Source organism: Phoxinus phoxinus (assembly GCF_949152265.1).
Source record: "Phoxinus phoxinus genome assembly, chromosome: 2".
In the NCBI taxonomy this organism is placed as follows: Eukaryota; Metazoa; Chordata; class Actinopteri; order Cypriniformes; family Leuciscidae; genus Phoxinus; species Phoxinus phoxinus.
This window is the reverse complement of record NC_136877.1, coordinates 53742220-53763390: the sequence shown is the minus strand read 5'-3', so window position 1 is coordinate 53763390 and position 21171 is coordinate 53742220. Positions and strand designations below refer to the sequence as shown.

The 21171-nt window shown below is 45.6% G+C and overlaps 1 protein-coding gene across 1 annotated transcript; it reads left to right on the top strand.

The window, feature by feature from the left end:
• Positions 1-1149: 1149 nt before the first annotated feature.
• LOC306988159 (butyrophilin subfamily 1 member A1-like) lies at positions 1150-19796 on the top strand (the record flags this gene model as incomplete). Its single annotated transcript, XM_079592944.1, has 8 exons — positions 1150-1174; positions 1285-1299; positions 8811-9173; positions 16807-16944; positions 17035-17055; positions 18066-18104; positions 18708-18749; positions 18839-19796. 8 exons carry the CDS (start codon positions 1150-1152, stop codon positions 19465-19467), a joined length of 1272 nt encoding a protein of 423 aa, XP_079449070.1. The 3' UTR covers positions 19468-19796.
• Between the last annotated feature and the right edge of the window lie 1375 nt (positions 19797-21171).

Sequence of the window (21171 nt, the reverse complement as noted above, 5' to 3'; positions counted from 1 at the left end):
TTACAACTAAAAATCAACGTTGAATCGACATCGGTCTGCTATCTGGGAAGAACCACAGACAGGTTTGGATTTCATCCAGTTTTATAACTTAGGCTACATATTCCACAAATGTCATTCCTGATAGCTATAGATCGACAAATGTTGATATTTATCAAGTAATTAATAAGAACACCATCTATTGTTAGTTGGAGTTAGTTATCACACACTCCTTAAAGTGTGTGATGAGATTAAATATCTTGGCCATCATATTGTAAATGATTTATCGGATGATAAGGACATCAATAAGATAAGATAAGATAAGATAAACCTTTATTCGTCCCACAGTGGGGAAATTTCTGTGTTACAGCAGCAAAAATTAAGAAATAAAAATATAACAATAAATAAAAAAGAAAAATATACACATACTATAATAACAGTATATACAGTATATACACAATACAAAATATAAATACAAAGAGGGGGTGGGGGGGGTCTACTGGGAACAGCTTTGGTTGTAAAGTCTAACAGCAGCAGGGAGAAAAGACCTTCTGTAACGCTCCTTCAGACACTTAGGATGCATCAGTCTGTGACTAAAGGAGCTGCTCAGTGCTGTAACGGTTACATACAAGGGGTGAGAGGCGTTCTGCAGCAATGATGATAGTTTTGCTACCATCCTCCTTTCTCCCACCTCCTGTACAGTGTCCAGGGGAATCCCCAGGACTGAGCTGGCCTTCCTGATCAGCTTGTCTAGTCTCTTCCTGACTGCAGTAGAAATGCTGCTGCCCCAGCAGACCACTCCATAGAATATGGCTGAGGCCACTACAGTGTCAAAAAATGTCTTCAGTAACTCTCCTTGCACTCCGAAAGACCTTAATCTCCTCAACAGAAAGAGTCTGCTCTGCCCTTTCTTATGAATTGCCTCAGTGTTGTTTGTCCAGTCCAGTTTGTTGTTTAGGTGAACACCCAGGTATTTGTAAGAGTCCACTCTGCCAATGTCCTTTCCCTGAATGTTCACTGGTGATAAAGTTTGTTTGTGCCTACGGAAATCCACCACCAGTTCTTTCGTTTTCCCCGCATTTATCTGGAGGCAGCTCCGTTGGCTCCAGTCCACAACATTTCTGAACAAGTCCTCTGTACTCCCTGTCATCATCATCCGTGATCAGACCGACGATGGCAGAGTCATCAGATAACTTCTGTAAGTGACAGGTTGCTGAGCTGAACATGAAGTCTGTAGATGGTGAAGAGAAATAGACAGTGTCGCAAGATTTATGCTCAGGCAAATGTGCTTGCACATAAATTTGGCAGGTGTTCTGACTGAAGGTAGCCTTATTCAAAGCATTCTGTACACCACTTTACACTGCCCACTTGTGGCGGTCTCACTGCAAAAAGAACATGCAGAGACTGAAGGGAGCGCACAATGATGGCATGAGACTGCTTCTAGAACAACCAAGATGGTGTAGTGCTAGTCAAATGTTGGTGAATGTTGGTGTGCCTGTTCTGCCTTAATAAGGAGTCTTATCTTTCGATACATGTGTAGATTGTCTGTCTCTGATAACAGAATTATACAAGCTTTAGCCCATAATGATTTTAGCTCTGTCAGGTATACAACTAGATTGTGGAGACATTGGCGCTCCTGTTTGTATATTACAAGTGAAAGTTATTGACCTTTTAGTAATGTATTTCTATTTACTTTATATTTACTGCTGTGATGTAACTATTGTCTTTTTTTTAATGTTTTTTAAACTTGTAATATGGACCTTCCATTTTTGAGTCCTGAATAAAGTCATTATTATTAGTATTATTGGAAATTAGGACACTGCCTGCCTGGGTTATATAGCCTATAGAATGGCATATGATTGTGAAGGTTATGTAGGGCAATGTTACATAAGCTGATCCCTAACTCTTCTAAACTCACTAGTGATATAACGCACATTTCATGGACAGACCAATACAGACAGAATTACAGGGCTATCAATCACACGATTTACCGCTGGCCTTTACACATCAACTGATAGGGCTGTTCAACTGGCGGCCCGTGGGCCAAATCCGGCCCGCCAATCAACTTCATCCGGCCCGACGGCACCAACCTCCCTCCTCCTCTTTTCCTGGTGGTGCGCTAATTTAGTTTGATGCGCACTTCGATTGACCCGAGAAACGCTTAACGTGCGAATATTTCAGCAGTATTTATGCGTGTCCCGTATTTCTGACAACTGAACCAGCGATACCAATCATTCGTGAATGAATCATTATTTTGGCTCGATTTTTTTCTAAACGCGCCTGCATAACGGTCAACAGACAAGAGACAACAGACAAGAGCTCAAATCAATGTCTGCAAGCCCCAGGTTCATTTACGTATCACAGAACTCCAAGTCTATCTTGGGTGCACTGATATCAGACAAACTGCCAGCACTTGAACTGTCAGGAAACTCTACATTGTTGGTATGTTGTTTGATTGTGTATGGCAACCCTATGTTTGTGACACTCACATCAGGGTCAAAATCTTCCAATGCCATATACATGGATAAATGTCAGCCAACTCTGCATTACGTCTGAGAGTAATGGACCACCGGTGAGGGGTTAATTACCTTAACAGGCACCCATCCATTGACAATCGCCCATCGCCCATCCAAATCCACTGTGCAACTAATCAGGATATTTCTGGCCAAATATGCCCCTTGGTCTCTGTCCATCATGGCCTCCTAATCATCCCCATTTACTGATAGGCTTCATCACTGTCTCCTCTCCACCAGTAAGCTGGTGTGTGGTGGGCGTTCTGGCGCAATATGGCTGCCGTCGCATCATCCAGATGGATGCTGCACACTGGTGGTGGTTGAGGAGATTGCCCCCTCCATATGTAAAGTGCTTTGAGGACCTAGAAAAGCGCTATATAAATGTAACGAATTATATTTCTGGGTCTTGAGCGGGCTCTGCACGGCTCTGCAATGATGGCACTGCCAGCTGACAAATTGTTTAGATTAGGGAGTTTTGCCCAGACTAAATGCTCCTGTAAAGGTTCTAGTGTTACTGAATTCTTCAGTTTAACTGGCCTAACCTTTCCTGGGATAACTGTTCCATTCCACCTCTCAACATTAGCCAGCAACTGAATAAGTTTGCCATCCTCAGAATTCTTATTGACATTTTTTTCCATAAATTCTCCCCGCTTTTTCAACTCTTTGATTAGGAGCTTTATCACATTACTGCCCACAATGAAGTCATCAATTTGGCCATCTACCAATAAGGTTGGACAGTACACCCATAAACAGTCATGTTTAGGTCACACATACCGATTGGTTTTGTTTTCGACCCACCACAGCCGACTAGTACTACAGTGGATGGAGTCACAGAACCATTCAAGGCTACGCCAGCATCCTGCCTGTAATTTAGACACCACTGGGGATGGCGAAAACTAAAAAAATTCTTGACCGACCACCGAGCCTCATTAGCCGGTTGAAACCGGTTAACCGATTAGTTTAAAATATGCTACGCTATTTGAAATAACAGCCATTTTGAGCCGCGCCTGCAATTTCACAACTCTGTCGCATCTCTCCGCCGCTCTGCCTCCCGCTCACACACACACACACACACACACACACACACACACACACGGCGCCGGCGCCGTCCTTCCACTCACGTCACTTTTTTAAAATCCCCAACAGCGTGAAACATGAGTCCCGCAAACGCGGCGCCGAGGAGCTTGTATGTAATCGGCGGACAAATGGCTCCTTAGTTTCGAAATGGTTGATCGCGTCGAAAATAAAGGCGTTAGTCTAGCGTTAGAAGCTCATTTGAAACATTGCCGCGGCTCATTTCAGAAAATGACAGCTCCGAACCGAAGAGACGCCGCTTTAGTTTGAGGTAGTGCTAACAATAATAAAGAAAGATGATGATCATCGCCTTATCTGTTACCACTGAAATGTATTTGTAATGTATTTTCATATTTAAGCGCTGCATCACACAAGCTGCAACTTACATCTGTGTCGTTCTGTTTGGTGAAATGGTCCCACACACTACTCTTCTCTGCACGCTTCCTCCTGTCGTCTGCCCTGGCTCTACCCTCGAGTGTGTTGGCCTGTAGCCTTTACTTTCTGCAAACCTTGTGAGCGCGCGAACCCAAATGCTGTGACCTCGCGCCGAATGTTTTTATTGGTTTATTAAGTACAAACGGGCGAGTTATGAAAGATTGAGTGAGAGGGATTTGTTCACTTCACACAAAAAGATATTGGAATGAGATGCTAACTGTAGTAGCATTTAGTCCACTGTCTATAATAGCCTAATTTAGAGATCACTTTTTTTTTTTTTTTACCGACTGCCGAAAACTTTGATCGGTTAACGTTGATACGGTCAACCATCGGTCAAACTGTCATCGGTTAACATCCCTAGACACCACCACAGGACTCAAAGTGCAAGCCATAGAACCACAATCAATAATTTATTTAACAGTCAATGTGTTCTCCAACAAAACGTCGGTATAAAACAGTGCCTCATGCATTGACAGTTTTTGTGTATTTTGAACTATGACAGTCATGTTTTGGTCAATTTCCTCACACACAGTACAATGATTTTAGATCAACATCACTTGGGTACCTTCATTAGGTCCATCATCATGCAGGCCTTTTAGTTTCCCTGCTGGTCAGGGGGGGGGGGGGGGGGGGGGCTGTAGACGAAACCCAGACATGCCCATTAGTAACAGCATTTGGGTACTCAAAACGTGTGTGATTTGGGGCATAGAATACAAAAGAGAGCCCAACAATTGTAAGCTGTGGAATGGTTAAGGTCCCCAGAGGTCCTCCAGTGCTTCTGAGGTTTACATCTGAAAATCAGCTGCAATTGGGGGTCTGGGCAATGTCTGACGGACATGACCGTCACCTCCTGAGATGGATTATCAAGTTTCTTCCCTTGTCTTTTTAAACAGTCATCCGCCACATCAATTGCCCTTTTTGGCCTTATCCAATAGTAAAATGCCCCTACCCTTTTAGGGGCAAGGTAACATAAAAATCCGCCAAGGGCATGGTATAGTATACTGTGTCACCGAAATGTAAAAAACAGGTCCGGGGCCATTACTCAAGTAATTTTTTGTATAGTTGCGTAGGGGTATTTTAACAACATCACGTGCCCTACCCATTAATCTTCTTCAGCCTGACATTCTTGGCTATACTCACGTTTACGCAAGTATACTGACATCAATTCCACCCATACATATATTGTACATGTATCAGAACCATCTTCACAATAGTAAGCTGGCTCTTTAACATCAGACTGTAATACCAGCTTCAAATTTAGCATGTCAGAGGGCGCACCGCTGCCAGCGTGTGTCGCTCTAGATCCCTCCCCAAATCCCATTACTCTTGGTTCCAGACAGGATACAATATTCTCACTGATGGATTGACCTATTTCTTTCACAACAGTGGCCAACATATCCACAGAAATACTTCTCTCTGCAGTTGAAGTCCTTAATTCATTCACTTCTGTCCCATTAACCACAGGCTGATCAATTTGATGTGTTTCCCCACAATTTTGATAGGTTACCCGTGGCATGGAAGTTAGTGGGTAGCCAGAAAACACCCTACCTACAGAAAATGTTACATGATACACACCCCTCCCTCTACCCAGGCCTGGCATGTTACATTTGTTAAATATGTTTTCTCACTCTATTGAACCCAAAATGAAACAACCAACCCACTACAATAAAAGTAATATATCCAAAACAGGAAATATTTCAGATAATATGCATATCAAATTACAAACGCCATGTGCCCGTCCTCCGTTGCAAAAGTCTGTTATGCGTCGATCCTTGGATGTTACAGACAATTACAGACAGAATTACAGAGCTATCAATCACACGACTTACCGCTGGCCTTACACACATCAACTGACAGGGGTGCAGAGAGGAAGTGGCGCAAATCCAAAGATCATACTGACCTTGGTCTTTATCAATCCCTTCTCTCTTCCTTCTCTGCTAACATATCTACTGCTAAAATGACTTACTATCACAACAAAATTAACAATTCTTCTGACTCTCGCATGCTTTTCAAAACCTTCTCCTCCCTTCTTAACCCTCCTCCTCCTCCTCCTTCATCAACCCAAACAGCTGATGATTTTGCCACATTCTTCATAAACAAAACTACCACCATCAGCGGCCAATTTACTAATCCACAAATTAACACACACAGTTTACCAGCTAACACACACATCCTACCCTCTTTCTCCTTGCTTTCAGAGACCGAAGTCTCCAAACTCCTCCTTTCCAATCGCCCTACTACCTGTCCGCTTGATCCTATTCCCACTAACCTACTTCAAGCTATTTCTACTTCTGTTATACCCACACTCACACACATCATAAACACATCTCTTCACACTGGCACATTTCCCACAGCTTTCAAGCAGGCTCGGGTAACCCCACTGCTTAAGAAACCCACTCTAAATCCAGCACATCTAGAGAATTACAGACCGGTATCCCTTCTTCCATTCGTCGCAAAAACACTTGAACGAGTTGTTTTCAACCAGATCTCCTCCTTTCTTACGCAGAACAACCTCTTGGACAACAATCAGTCTGGCTTCAAAAGGGGACACTCGACTGAGACTGCTCTGCTCTCAGTAATTGAAGCTCTGAGATTGGCAAGGGCAGCTTCCAAGTCCTCAGTTCTCATCCTGCTGGATCTGTCTGCTGCCTTTGACACAGTTAACCACCAGATCCTCCTGTCTATCCTAAAGATGAAGGGCATCTCGGGAACTGCACTCCAGTGGTTCAAGTCTTATCTCTCGGGTAGGTCCTTTAGGGTGTCGTGGAGGGGTGAGGTGTCTAAGACCCAACATCTAGCCACTGGTGTGCCTCAGGGCTCAGTGCTTGGACCACTTCTCTTCTCCATCTACATGACATCACTAGGATCTGTGATTCAAAAACATGGCTTTTCCTACCACTGCTACGCTGATGACACACAACTCTACCTCTCATTCCAGCCTGATGATCCGACGGTAGCCGCTCGCATCTCAGCCTGCCTGACAGACATTTCTGGCTGGATGAAGGACCACCACCTTCAACTAAACCTTGCGAAGACAGAGCTACTTGTAATCCCAGCTAACCCAGCACTTAATCACAACTTCACCATCCAGCTAGGCTCGTCATCCATAACTCCATCAAGATCAGCCAGGAACCTTGGAGTTGTAATTGATGACCAATTGAATTTCACAGACCACATCGCTAGCACTGCCCGGTCATGCAGATTTGCCTTGTACAACATCCGAAGGATCAGGCCCTTCCTATCAGAGCATGCTACACAACTCCTTGTTCAGGCGCTTGTTCTTTCCAGATTGGACTATTGTAATGCTCTCCTGGCTGGTCTCCCAGCTTGCACTTTCAAACCTCTGCAACTGATCCAGAATGCTGCAGCTAGAGTGGTCTTCAACGAGCCAAAGAGAGCACACGTCACTCCTCTCCTCACGAAATTGCACTGGTTGCCGGTTGCCGCTCGCATCAAATTCAAGTCACTGACGTTTGCCTACAGAACAACCACTGGCACTGCTCCCCTGTACCTGAACTCATTAATTCAGACTTATGTGCCGTCCAGAAACTTACGCTCTGCAAGTGAGCGGCGTCTGGTGGTGCCATCCCAAAGAGGCACGAAATCTCTCTCTCGGACCTTTACCATGACTGTTCCCTGCTGGTGGAATGGTCTGCCTAACTCAGCCAGAGCTGCTGAGTCTGTAGCCATCTTTAAGAAACTGCTGAAGACGTATCTTTTTCGGCAGCACTTGAGCACTTGATCCAGTACTACTAACACTAACACTTTCTTTTCTGTTCTACAAAAAAAAAAAAAAAAAAAAAAAAAATTGTACTGTGAAGGGTTATAGCACTTACATACTGTTGTCCTACTGCTAGTTTAATTGCTTCTATTGTTTCTCATTTGTAAGTCGCTTTGGATAAAAGCGTCTGCTAAATGAATAAATGTAAATGTAACTGATAGTTGCGACAGAGGGCGCACACAGCACTGAGAACCAGCCAGCCAATAGGAAACCTTGTTAACCCTTATTCTATCCAATCATCTTTCAGTGTAATTATTTAACAGATCATTATTAGCAAGTGGAGACACACACTATATAACTAAGTTACACATGCACATTTCGCCCGTATTCAAGTTGGTCCCGTGAATTTGCCGCAATGACAAACAGAAAACTGATTGGTTTGAAAGTTTTTTTTTTTGGTTTCCGCTTGATATTTGCATATCTTGTCTTGTGGTGCCATCTCAAAGAGGCAAAAAATCTCTTTCTCGGACCTTTACCATGACTGCTCCCTGCTGGTGGAATGATCTAACTCAGCCAGAGCTGCTGAGTCCGGAGACATTTTTAAGAAATTGCTGAAGACGGCAGCACTTGATCAAGTGATACTAACACTTTCTCCTCTATTCTATCTAAAAAAAACTACGTTAGATTGTACTGCGAAGGGTCATAGCACTTACATACTGTTGTCCTACTGCTAGTTTAATTGCTTCTATTGTTCTCATTTGTAAGTCGCTTTGGTCTGCTAAATGAATAAATGTAAATGAATAAATGTAAATGCATAAAAACGAGCCTGCCCCAACTTTAGCCGCTCTCAACGCTTTCTCCGGTCAGCTGCCAATCCCACAATTCCCCGCGTGACCATGAAACTCAACTTCCATGAATGAACTGTAACCTAGAAAATCGCTCCTCACCAGTGGACATGTACATTAATCTTATTTATTACATTTTTTCACAGAAACAAACAAACAAACATATGCTGTAGATTTAGAATCACTGTGATAAGTAAATGCAGTAAATAGTATATTTCATTGGATGTGTCTTTCTGTGTCTCTCAGAGTCGTTCACTGTTGTGGTTCCTCGTGATCAGATAGTGGCTCATGTCGGGTCCACAGTCACTCTGCCCTGCTGGATCTCTCCTCCTGAGAACGCTGAAGCTCTGGAGATCCGCTGGTACCGTCATGACCAGTTCAGCAACCCTGTCCTCTTCTATCAGCATGGGAAGATTCAGGGCGTCCAGGAGGAATCGTATAGGAACAGAAGCTCACTGACTCTGCGCTCAGATCAGTCTGGTGGACTGAAGGATGGAGACGTCTCTCTACGGCTGGAGAAACTCACAGTTCAGGATGAAGGTTCGTTTTACTGTTATGTCAGTGGAGAAAAGTCATATGACAGCAGTAAAGTGGTTCTCAAAGTCACTGGTGAGTCAACATTCATTATATTGTTATGGATCTACAGTGTGACCTCATTAAAGGAATAGTTCACCTATAGACATAACCAGGGCCGTAGGATTCGGGGCCCCCTGAAACCCTCTCAGGTTTGTATGTATGAATGTAACCCTGGTTCCCTGAGAGGGAACGAGACGTTGCGTCTAGACGCGGTGGGAACGCCCTGCGTGATTGAGTCGTGCAGCACGTGTATAATCAGTCCAATGGAAAGACGACACGTCATAGGCGGGTGACGTCATCGACCAGGAAACTATAAAGCACCCCTGAAAACAGACCGCGCCAGCTTCTGAAAAGACGAAGCAAGTCGATCACAGGCATGCAGGGAGTATGACAAGGCGATGCCGCATCTCGTTCCCTCCCAGGGAACCAGGGTTACATACGTAACCTGAGACGTTCCCTTTCAAGAGAACTCGAGCTGCGTCCAGACGCGGTGGGAACCTTATACTCACCACGCCATATGACTAATGCCTGTTCTGTGTGAAGTCAATGCGCACACTAATAAGCAAGCACCCTAGAACCTGGAGTGGAGCCAAGATCCAAGTCATCAAATCTAACAAATGTATGCGGTAAGGACCAGCCTGCCGCATCACAGATGTCATGGAGGGAAACCCCCGATAATAAAGCCTTAGAGGCAGCCATACTCCTGGTATCTCTCCTCAGAGATAACCCAGCAAAGAAACATTCATTGCAGAAATCAAGTACTGTACCATAGGGCAGACAGCAAGATTCAGAAGGCGTTCTCTGCACCAGGCAGAGAACAGTTTCCATTTCAATGCATATTCAGTCTTCTCGTGGAGGGAGCTCTAGACTGGAGTATCTATGAGCTGGGCCGAGCCCACAGTATCCATAACTCCAGATGAGGGTAACTCCCGGGAGAAAAGATATCGGGAAATGCGTACAGGTGTAGCCTCGACCACACCTAATACATTGCATCCAGTTCAAGCGGAGCTGGATGCGTCAGGGAGAACCACATACGGCAATGTGTTGTATAAAACGATGCGAAAGGTAGACTTGAGTTTTTACCAAAGTTCTCCCAAAGAAGCCTCAACAGGATATCTGCTCTGATATACGAGACCATCAGTGTGCTGTCCAGAAGGACAGGCACATGGTGACCTCTCGGGTCTGACAGTATGTATTGAGATTCTCGGAATACCACCATCACTTCTAGCCAATTATGTGCCAAAAGGAAGATGGTCCTGCCAAAGACCCTTCGCCGAGTGACCACTCATGATCACCCCCCACTTGTGAGGGAAGCATCCGTCGATAGCATTAAGCGTCGACAAGAAGCCCCCAACACTGCGCCTGGGCGAGGAACCAAGGTTCTTCCACATGACCGAGGCACGTAGTTATAAAGTATCACTTCATAGGTGACCTTGATCATGCGAAAACGGACTTCCCCTCTGAGAAAACCCCTTGGTCCTGAGCCACCACTGCAGGGGTCTCATGTACAGAAGGCCAAAAGTAATTACGTTGGACGCAGCAGCCATGAGACCCAACAGTCAGAAACTGTTCCACAGTGAGTGACTGGCTTAGTTTTACCCCATTTAAGGCCGAATGGAAGAACCCGATCCTAGTATGCTTCGCCCTCGAAAGCAAACCTCAGGAACCTCCTGTGATGAGGATGGATAGATAAGTAAGCGTCCTTCAAGTCTATTGTGACAGACCAGTCCTCGGGCTGAATCTGTGACACAATCATATTAGCGTAAGCATACTTTGAACTTGAGATTCTGAAACCTGCTGTTTAATTGACGCAGGTCTAGAATAGGACGCAACCCCTCATCCTTTTTCGGAACAATGAAGTAGCGGCTGTAAAACCCTGACTGTCTGCTGGGAGGAGGAACCCCTTCTATAGCTCCTTTTGCAGAAGTGTCAGCACTTCCTGCTCCATAACCAGAGCCTGCTCAGGGTCCACCACTGTGGGGAGGACCCCTAGAAATCTGGGCCGACAAGAACCAAACTGAATTCTGAAACCCTTCTATAGTGTGCAGGACCCATTGAGAAATATGTGGCAGTAGTTTCCACTCTGCCAGAAATTCTACTAAGGGCACCAGTCTCTGGAGACTGGCCTCTGGATTTGGTTGAACAGTCACTTCGGTGTCCTGAACGAAGGACCGGCAGGGAACAACCGAACTGGCAGCGCTGCGACCCTCCTCAGAGAGTCGCACCCCAGTGGTCGCCGAGGAGAAACGATTTCTCAAAACCGCCCCTGCCCCGGAGGAACCCTCAGAAGCCTGATAGCCTCGGCGTCAGGGCTTATGCTGCTCCCGCCCAGCAGTCTCAGGAACATTAGATCGGTGAGGAAAAAACCTCTGGAACGCCGCTGAATAGTTTATTTCTTCGTTTTTTTGAAAGCGGAGTGTCCAGAAAAACAGAAATATTTAATCTTTATTTTTCTTACATCAGAAAAACGTATATATCACTCCGTGGCCACCAGCAGGAAAACAACCGAACTGGCAGCGCTGTGACCCTCCTCAGAAGGTCGCCCCCCAGAGGACGCAGAGGAGAAACGATTTCTCGAAACCGTCCCTCCCCGGTATAGTTTATCTGTTGCGCGATGCAATTCTTGAATAGCGTCAGTGCTGACATCCTCACATTCATCCATGTCCTTATATATTTTACCCACCAGCACTGCCTAATAATATTTATCTATTATTCATGATGACTGGTGGGTAACGTCGGGGTAATGATGACGCCGACTCAGGAGAGAGATAGCAGTAACCGTCTCTTTAACCCGAGGCTCTGTCATACCAAGATACTAAATACCCATAACATTACTATAGTAGAAGTTTGGTGGACATAGGGAAAAAACGGCAATCCCCGACGAGGAGGCTGAGATATAGAGATTTACTTATATTCTCACTCTCATAATGTTCAGCTGGCCTGTAAATATTTAACTTAGTAACAGCACTAGATAAAATCTCCTTTTATAAGCTCCTCTTTATTCAACAGAGTTATGAGCTGACTTATTTATTTATTATTGAAAACTCATAAACATCTGCCTTATTCTATATATTTCTATATATCTGCCTTATTCTATATATATATTTTCTTTTTTTGTTCTCTTTTTCTAAACAAAACACTAACGATACCAATTCCTCGGAACTGGAGATTGCAGCACGAGTGCCTCATCGCGGGAGGAGAAACGCAGAGCGTGCTTCTCCCCGAGATAAGGCACTGGATCTGGCAGGTGAAAGCTGAGATAGTGCGGCGCCCGTCTCAACCCCCCGCTGTCAGATCCGTTTGCGAACCCCACGATACGAGTCACCGCCACGCCTCGGCAGCAGCGGGACCCGCGCCTCGGGGAACGCGAACCGTCCTCCTCGAAGAACGCCCGGCGGGAGCGTCCTCACGGACAGCTTCTTGCAATGCTCACAGTCTGCCCGCTCGAATAGCTTGCTGGAGGCACAGAAGCTGTCGTGGTCTGGTTCTCAGGGAATAATCCTACCCAAGCGTATAATACACACGCACCCCACCCTAAATCTACCCATGTGCTATCCATGCGTATACTATGCACGTAAAAACTAATTTTCGCGGATATATTACACGATAAACACACTACGTGCTATATAGACGCATTTGGTGTGATCGGGTTGCTCCATTGGACTGATTATACACTTGCTTCACGGCGCAATCACGCAGGGCGTTCCCACCGCGTCTCGACGCAGATCGAGTTCCCTTGAAAGGGAACCTTCATTTTAAAAGTTAAATGTATATATAAAAATGACAACTAATAAAAACTAACAAAAAGCAAAAAATTGTTAAATAATAATAAAAACAAATTAAAAACAGTAACACCAAAATAATGTTTTTTCCCCCATCAGTCTGTTATAATTCATAAATCAAAAAGTAACCATTTAGAAATTGACAGGAATGCAGTCGAATTAAAAAAATAAAATCATTTAGTGTTTTAGTTTTTAATAAAAAATAATATGGAACTGGTAATATAGTATTAAATAAAGCTAAATAAATGTATTCATCGGATGGTCAGGTGCATAATGCAATGCATGTTGACTCGTGTACATTTTAAAATTTGCATATATATATTTAAAGGTGCATATTAGAATTAGGGATTAGAATACCGATAATGAAAAGTGACAGTACCGGCAAACAGTAGTTTTTTTATTCCCAGCGAAATAACAATACAACCGTCTTCAAGAACGTCTTGATGGACTGCGATACAACAGCTCTCCTGGCCTCCCTCTCCTCCTGTTCATGCGTTTCTGGTTTCTGTTCCCCGACATCTTGTCAGTCAGTGTCCTGCTCTTCAACAAGGTCATCGTTAACTTCAGGCAGCTGCCGCTTCAACTCTGACTGGTTCTGTTCTGCTGGGGTGGGACTGTCGACTGGTTCTGTTCTGCTGGGGTGGGACTGTCGACTGGTTCTGTTCTGCTGGGGTGGGACTGTCGACTGCTTCTGTTCTGCTGGGGTGGGACTGTCGACTGGTTCTGTTCTGCTGGGGTGGGACTGTCGACTGCTTCTGTTCTGCTGGGGTGGGACTGTCGACTGCTTCTGTTCTGCTGGGGTGGGACTGTCGACTGGTTCTGTTCTGCTGGGGTGGGACTGTCGACTGCTTCTGTTCTGCTGGGGTGGCACTGTCGACTGGTTCTGTTCTGCTGGGGTGGGACTGTCGACTGGTTCTGTTCTGCTGGGGTGGGACTGTCGACTGGTTCTGTTCTGCTGGGGTGGGACTGTCGACTGCTTCTGTTCTGCTGGGGTGGGACTGTTGACTGGTTCTGTTCTGCTGGGGTGGGACTGTCGACTGCTTCTGTTCTGCTGGGGTGGGACTGTCGACTGGTTCTGTTCTGCTGGGGTGGGACTGTCGACTGGTTCTGTTCTGCTGGGGTGGGACTGTCGACTGCTTCTGTTCTGCTGGGGTGGGACTGTCGACTGGTTCTGTTCTGCTGGGGTGGGACTGTCGACTGGTTCTGTTCTGCTGGGGTGGGACTGTCGACTGGTTCTGTTCTGCTGGGGTGGGACTGTCGACTGCTTCTGTTCTGCTGGGGTGGGACTGTCGACTGGTTCTGTTCTGCTGGGGTGGGACTGTCGACTGGTTCTGTTCTGCTGGGGTGGGACTGTCGACTGGTTCTGTTCTGCTGGGGTGGGACTGTCGACTGCTTCTGTTCTGCTGGGGTGGGACTGTCGACTGGTTCTGTTCTGCTGGGGTGGGACTGTCGACTGCTTCTGTTCTGCTGGGGTGGGACTGTCGACTGGTTCTGTTCTGCTGGGGTGGGACTGTCGACTGCTTCTGTTCTGCTGGGGTGGCACTGTCGACTGGTTCTGTTCTGCTGGGGTGGGACTGTCGACTGCTTCTGTTCTGCTGGGGTGGGACTGTCGACTGCTTCTGTTCTGCTGGGGTGGGACTGTCGACTGGTTCTGTTCTGCTGGGGTGGGACTGTCGACTGCTTCTGTTCTGCTGGGGTGGGACTGTCGACTGCTTCTGTTCTGCTGGGGTGGGACTGTCGACTGGTTCTGTTCTGCTGGGGTGGGACTGTCGACTGCTTCTGTTCTGCTGGGGTGGCACTGTCGACTGGTTCTGTTCTGCTGGGGTGGGACTGTCGACTGGTTCTGTTCTGCTGGGGTGGGACTGTCGACTGGTTCTGTTCTGCTGGGGTGGGACTGTCGACTGCTTCTGTTCTGCTGGGGTGGGACTGTCGACTGGTTCTGTTCTGCTGGGGTGGGACTGTCGACTGCTTCTGTTCTGCTGGGGTGGGACTGTCGACTGGTTCTGTTCTGCTGGGGTGGGACTGTCGACTGGTTCTGTTCTGCTGGGGTGGGACTGTCGACTGCTTCTGTTCTGCTGGGGTGGGACTGTCGACTGGTTCTGTTCTGCTGGGGTGGGACTGTCGACTGGTTCTGTTCTGCTGGGGTGGGACTGTCGACTGGTTCTGTTCTGCTGGGGTGGGACTGTCGACTGCTTCTGTTCTGCTGGGGTGGGACTGTCGACTGGTTCTGTTCTGCTGGGGTGGGACTGTCGACTGGTTCTGTTCTGCTGGGGTGGGACTGTCGACTGGTTCTGTTCTGCTGGGGTGGGACTGTCGACTGCTTCTGTTCTGCTGGGGTGGGACTGTCGACTGGTTCTGTTCTGCTGGGGTGGGACTGTCGACTGGTTCTGTTCTGCTGGGGTGGGACTGTCGACTGCTTCTGTTCTGCTGGGGTGGGACTGTCGACTGGTTCTGTTCTGCTGGGGTGGGACTGTCGACTGCTTCTGTTCTGCTGGGGTGGCACTGTCGACTGGTTCTGTTCTGCTGGGGTGGGACTGTCGACTGGTTCTGTTCTGCTGGGGTGGGACTGTCGACTGGTTCTGTTCTGCTGGGGTGGGACTGTCGACTGGTTCTGTTCTGCTGGGGTGGGACTGTCGACTGGTTCTGTTCTGCTGGGGTGGGACTGTCGACTGGTTCTGTTCTGCTGGGGTGGGACTGTCGACTGGTTCTGTTCTGCTGGGGTGGGACTGTCGACTGGTTCTGTTCTGCTGGGGTGGGACTGTCGACTGCTTCTGTTCTGCTGGGGTGGGACTGTCGACTGGTTCTGTTCTGCTGGGGTGGGACTGTCGACTGCTTCTGTTCTGCTGGGGTGGCACTGTCGACTGGTTCTGTTCTGCTGGGGTGGGACTGTCGACTGGTTCTGTTCTGCTGGGGTGGGACTGTCGACTGGTTCTGTTCTGCTGGGGTGGGACTGTCGACTGCTTCTGTTCTGCTGGGGTGGGACTGTCGACTGCTTCTGTTCTGCTGGGGTGGGACTGTCGACTGGTTCTGTTCTGCTGGGGTGGGACTGTCGACTGGTTCTGTTCTGCTGGGGTGGGACTGTCGACTGGCTCTGTTCTGCTGGAGTGGGACTGTCGACTGGTTCTGTTCTGCTGGGGTGGGACTGTCGACTGGTTCTGTTCTGCTGGGGTGGGACTGTCGACTGGTTCTGTTCTGCTGGGGTGGGACTGTCGACTGGTTCTGTTCTGCTGGAGTGGGACTGTCGACTGGTTCTGTTCTGCTGGGGTGGGACTGTCGACTGGTTCTGTTCTGCTGGGGTGGGACTGTCGACTGGTTCTGTTCTGCTGGGGTGGGACTGTCGACTGGTTCTGTTCTGCTGGGGTGGGACTGTCGACTGGTTCTGTTCTGCTGGGGTGGGACTGTCGACTGGCTCTGTTCTGCTGGGGTGGGACTGTCGACTGGTTCTGTTCTGCTGGGGTGGGACTGTCGACTGGTTCTGTTCTGCTGGGGTGGGACTGTCGACTGCTTCTGTTCTGCTGGGGTGGGACTGTCGACTGGTTCTGTTCTGCTGGGGTGGGACTGTCGACAGGTTCTGTTCTGCTGGGGTGGGACTGTCGACTGGTTCTGTTCTGCTGGGGTGGGACTGTCGACTGGTTCTGTTCTGCTGGGGTGGGACTGTCAGTGCATGTTTGTCACTGACTGAATAATTCATAAATACTTTAGATCAGACTAAACCATTTTTAGGGAGGTAAGAGAAGCAGATATTTGGAAAAAATATTTAACCAAATTGCATGTTTCTGTGGTTTTCATTTAAATCAAATGTGCATGGGTTTTTTTTAGCCTATAAATGATTGATACATTTTCTCCAGAGTTGAGTTTAAATTCATATGAACTTTCTTCCTCAGATCCGCCAGAATCGCCAGAATCGCCAGATTCACCAGATCCATCAGATCCATGGAAGGCTCCTTTCTTCATCATTCTCATCTGCGCTCTTCTGGGTTTGATTGGGCAGATCCTGTACACATACAGACATAAACTAACAGGTACAATCTGGTCAAAAGATTAAAAAAGATTTAGTCTTCAGTGTTTATTTATGCAATGTGATCTCATGATAGTATTGATCTGTTTTGCAGGGAAGAAACAAGAGGATCAAAGTAAGTGACATGAACACATCTGGTACACACTGAATCAAAGGTATTAGTAGTTGCAAATAATAATACAAATAAAAGTAAACAAGTTCTGTGAAGTTGTGCTCTGGTTTATACCAGGATACATTGAGGTCCAGAAGTCTGAGAGAACCGGTAAATGAAAAAGCTTCTGGATTTTATTTATCTAATGTACTATCATCTTTTATAAGTAAGTGTATCCGCGTAAAGAGCAACGTGTGCTTAAATGAATCAAGGAAATCTGACCTTCTGTTCCAGGAGTGTAGTGGCAATTTTAATCGTTTATTTCTTATTTTGTTTTTGATTTAACAAATGAATGACGTGTTCTGTATTTTGAGCTTTATGTTGTAACGTTGATACAGCTGTGTGTGAGACAGAGGTGAGAAGACCCCCAGGCTAGGGAGGGGTTGAGGCAACCATGGGGGTTCTTCAGGTCCTGCCCTCTGGGGTGGGTGTTTAGAGGATGCTTTGATGAGAACAATAATAAAACTACCAGTAAAGCACCTATCTGTGTCACCCTCACCCTGCAGCTGGCCTGTGTGGCTAGAATGGGAACTATTCTTGCAAGAATAAATGTATCTTTTTCATTTAAATACAATTGGATCTTGACGTCTCTTTTGCCTGGGAATGCTGTGTTTGTTAAATATTGTTTTGCCACAACAGAGTTATTTGTATCCCAATTTTTTGAGGCTCAGACTTTTAGACCCCACTGTATATTTGATTATAAATATAGTTTCTTATAAATGTCTACCAGACCATAATGTGAATATAATTAAACATACAACTTCAATATAAGAATTCATGCTATTCATGAAAGTTAAACGATTTCTGTTCATTTTATGTCCTCAATCACAGCTGTAGTTTTCCTTCCCTAAAACCTCAAATTATTTGTTTCTTATTTTAGCTATAAAAGTATAATTAATTGTTGTTTTAAAAGTCTGGAGTATTTGTGAAAGCAGATTGATAATAAACCTTTCAATGAAATTCTCTCATTTTAGATCCCAAGGATGGATCGATGGAGAAACTGATAAAGAAAGGTATTTGAAGAAGTTGTTCTTTGTTATACTTTTATAGGAACTGCTGAAGTGACCCACTAACCCACTAAATGAACATCTACATGTTGTAGCGAAGAAAACATTAATATAACAGGTTTGGAGACTCTGAGTGGAATATTGTAGATGTGAGTGAAAATAGAAAGAACAGAGCAACAAAATAATCACGCGTTAAAAATAAACAAGCATTTTCATTTGAGGTCTGAATATCTGAAATATTACTTTTGTATTGGTCTAACTTAATATCATGCTTCTTAAACATGTTTTGGGTGTAAAAAGAGCGTTTTGCGCTTCAATGGAAGCCAATCTTTTTTCACAGTATTTCTTTGTATAAATTATTTTACAAATTCTAAAATTTTATTTCTAAATTAAAGGTAGATTTTTGTATCCCAGATTCTGTACGTCTCAGATTTTTGGACTCCAATGTATATTTTACAAACTATTGCAGACGTTATATATGCAATTTCTTATAAATGTCTATGACTAGAACATAATCTGAACAATCAAATATACTTCAATATTCGAAATAGACAATACATGAAAGTTGAATGTTATTTTAAGCAAAACCTCATTGTTTTTTTATTTTAGCTGTGGGAGAAGAAAATATAGAAGAACTGAGGAAACATGCAGGTATGACATCATCTCAGTTATTTATGAATATACCTGTAAATATTTTACACACAAAGATGACTAATTCCTGTTTTACTTATTCCGTACAGTTCAGATCACTATTGACCGTGAGCGTTCACATCCAAATCTGAAGGTTTCTAAAGACTATAAAATAATGAGAGATGCTCCAGGATATAAACCCACTGGAGAGGGATTTCCATATGATTTATGTGCATTCGGAGCTCAGAGATTTACATCTGGACGTCACTATTGGGAGGTTTTGTTTACACAAAAAGACACACCTCCTAAACACTACTGGTTAATCGGTGTGGCGAAACATGACAGATCTGCTTTTACTCCATCAAGCGGTTCCTGGTTCTTGTGTTCAGACGGTGATAATGGCTTTTACATCAACTCTGATACACCAGTTAAACTCTCACTGACACCGACACCGAGACCAGAACAACTGGGAGTTCTGTTAGATTATGATGACGGTCAGCTGTCCTTTTACAATGTCAAAGAGAGGAAACATCTGCTGACCATGAGCACCAGATTCACTGGATCAGTCGTTCCGCTGTTTAATCCTGGAGTAGGAGATCAGACTCCACTTGTAATTCTGGATTGTCCAGAACCTGTAGAATCACCTGTAGAGTCCAGTGTAGAGTCCAGAGTAGAAATACCTGTAGAAATACCTGTAGAGTCCAGTGTACCTTTACTGAGTAACAGCTTAGACGTCTGACTGACCAATCCAGAAGTGAGTCGGGTGAAAACAGAGATGATGAAGTGATGTGTTTTTACACTTCTTCATTAGTTCTTCCCTGCATGTAATTTCCATAACCTGTGTATTAATCTGCGGTACTCTACTCTTGTGTGTTATGAATATTGCTGGTTCTTACGAGAGACTGCTAGTGATATTCCCCATACCGGAGGAACACACGTCTTCAGCCTTTAAGATCAAGAGTCACAATATATAATGTTCAAAATATTTATATGACTTTTTACCTTATATTAATGGAACAATATTATGCATAAAATGTTTAATTAAAAATATCTAAAGGTGCCGTAACCAAATAATTGTGATATTTAATTTAACAGATGATTGTTGTACTTTGGGTTTTTACATTTCTTCCATGTTATGTCCCAGGTTTCTCTCCCTCTCTCTCTCTCTCTCTCTCTCTCTCTCTGTGTGTGTGTGTGTGTGTGTGTGTGTCTGTGTGTGTCTGTGTGTCTGTGTCTGTGTCTCTCTCTCTCTCTCTGTGTGTGTGTGTGTGTGTGTCTATGTCTCTCTCTCCTGTGTGTGTGTGTGTGTGTGTGTGTGTGTGTCTGTGTGTGTCTGTGTGTCTGTGTCTGTGTCTCTCTCTCTCTGTGTGTGTGTGTGTGTGTGTGTCTATGTCTCTCTCTCCTTTGTGTGTGTGTGTGTGTGTGTGTGTGTGTGTCTGTCTGTGTGTGTGTGTCTGTGTCTGTGTCTCTCTCTCTCTCTCTCTCTCTGTGTGTGTGTGTGTGTGTGTGTGTGTGAGCTTAACTAATACAACATCGACATCGCAGCTTTGAGTGAGACCCGGCTCTCAGGAGAGGACTCGCTAATAGAAGTCGGGCAAGGATACACCTTCTTTTGGAAAGGCCTTCCAGAAGATACCCGCCGTCTACATGGAGTAGATGTTGCCATTAAAAGCAGATTGCAGAACATCCCAGAGTCTCCTGTGGGAATCAGTGAGCGGCTGATGACTTGGCGCATTCCCCTTGCGAAGGGTCGCTATGCAACCTTGATAAGCGCTTATGCACCAACCCTGGATGCTGAAGAAAGCATCAAAGACGCCTTTTACGAGTCTCTTGACACGGCTCTCCATAAAGCTCCTCACACTGATAAAGTTGTGCTTCTGGGAGACTTCAATGCCAGAGTAGGCACCAGCAACATGCTCTGGCCTGGGGTAATTGGGAAACATGGATTGGGCAACATGAACAGGAATGGCCTGCGACTTCTCTCCCTCTGCTCTGAGCACAAACTGGTCATAACCAACACAACTTTCCAAATGAAAAATAAATACAAAGCATCATGGATGCACCCCAGATCAAAACACTGGCACCTACTGGACTACATTATAACCCGGCAACAAGATCTGCATGAGTTTTCAATCACCCGAGCAATGCGTGGGGCGGAGTGCTGGACAGATCATCGGCTGATCAGATCCAAGATATACCTAAAGGTCCGACCTCAACACACCAGGCACCAACCCTCAAGACGGCTCAACTCTCGAGCCCTGAAATCCCCTGAAATCACTGCATCGTACCGCCGCTGCTTGGCTGATAACCTTTCCTCCGCTCTCACTCATCCCCTACACAATACAGCTGAAAGTGCATGGGCTAACCTTAGCTCAGCTATACAACAAGCCACTTCCGACACCATTGGTTTTACTTCCAAACGTCACCAGGACTGGTTTGACGA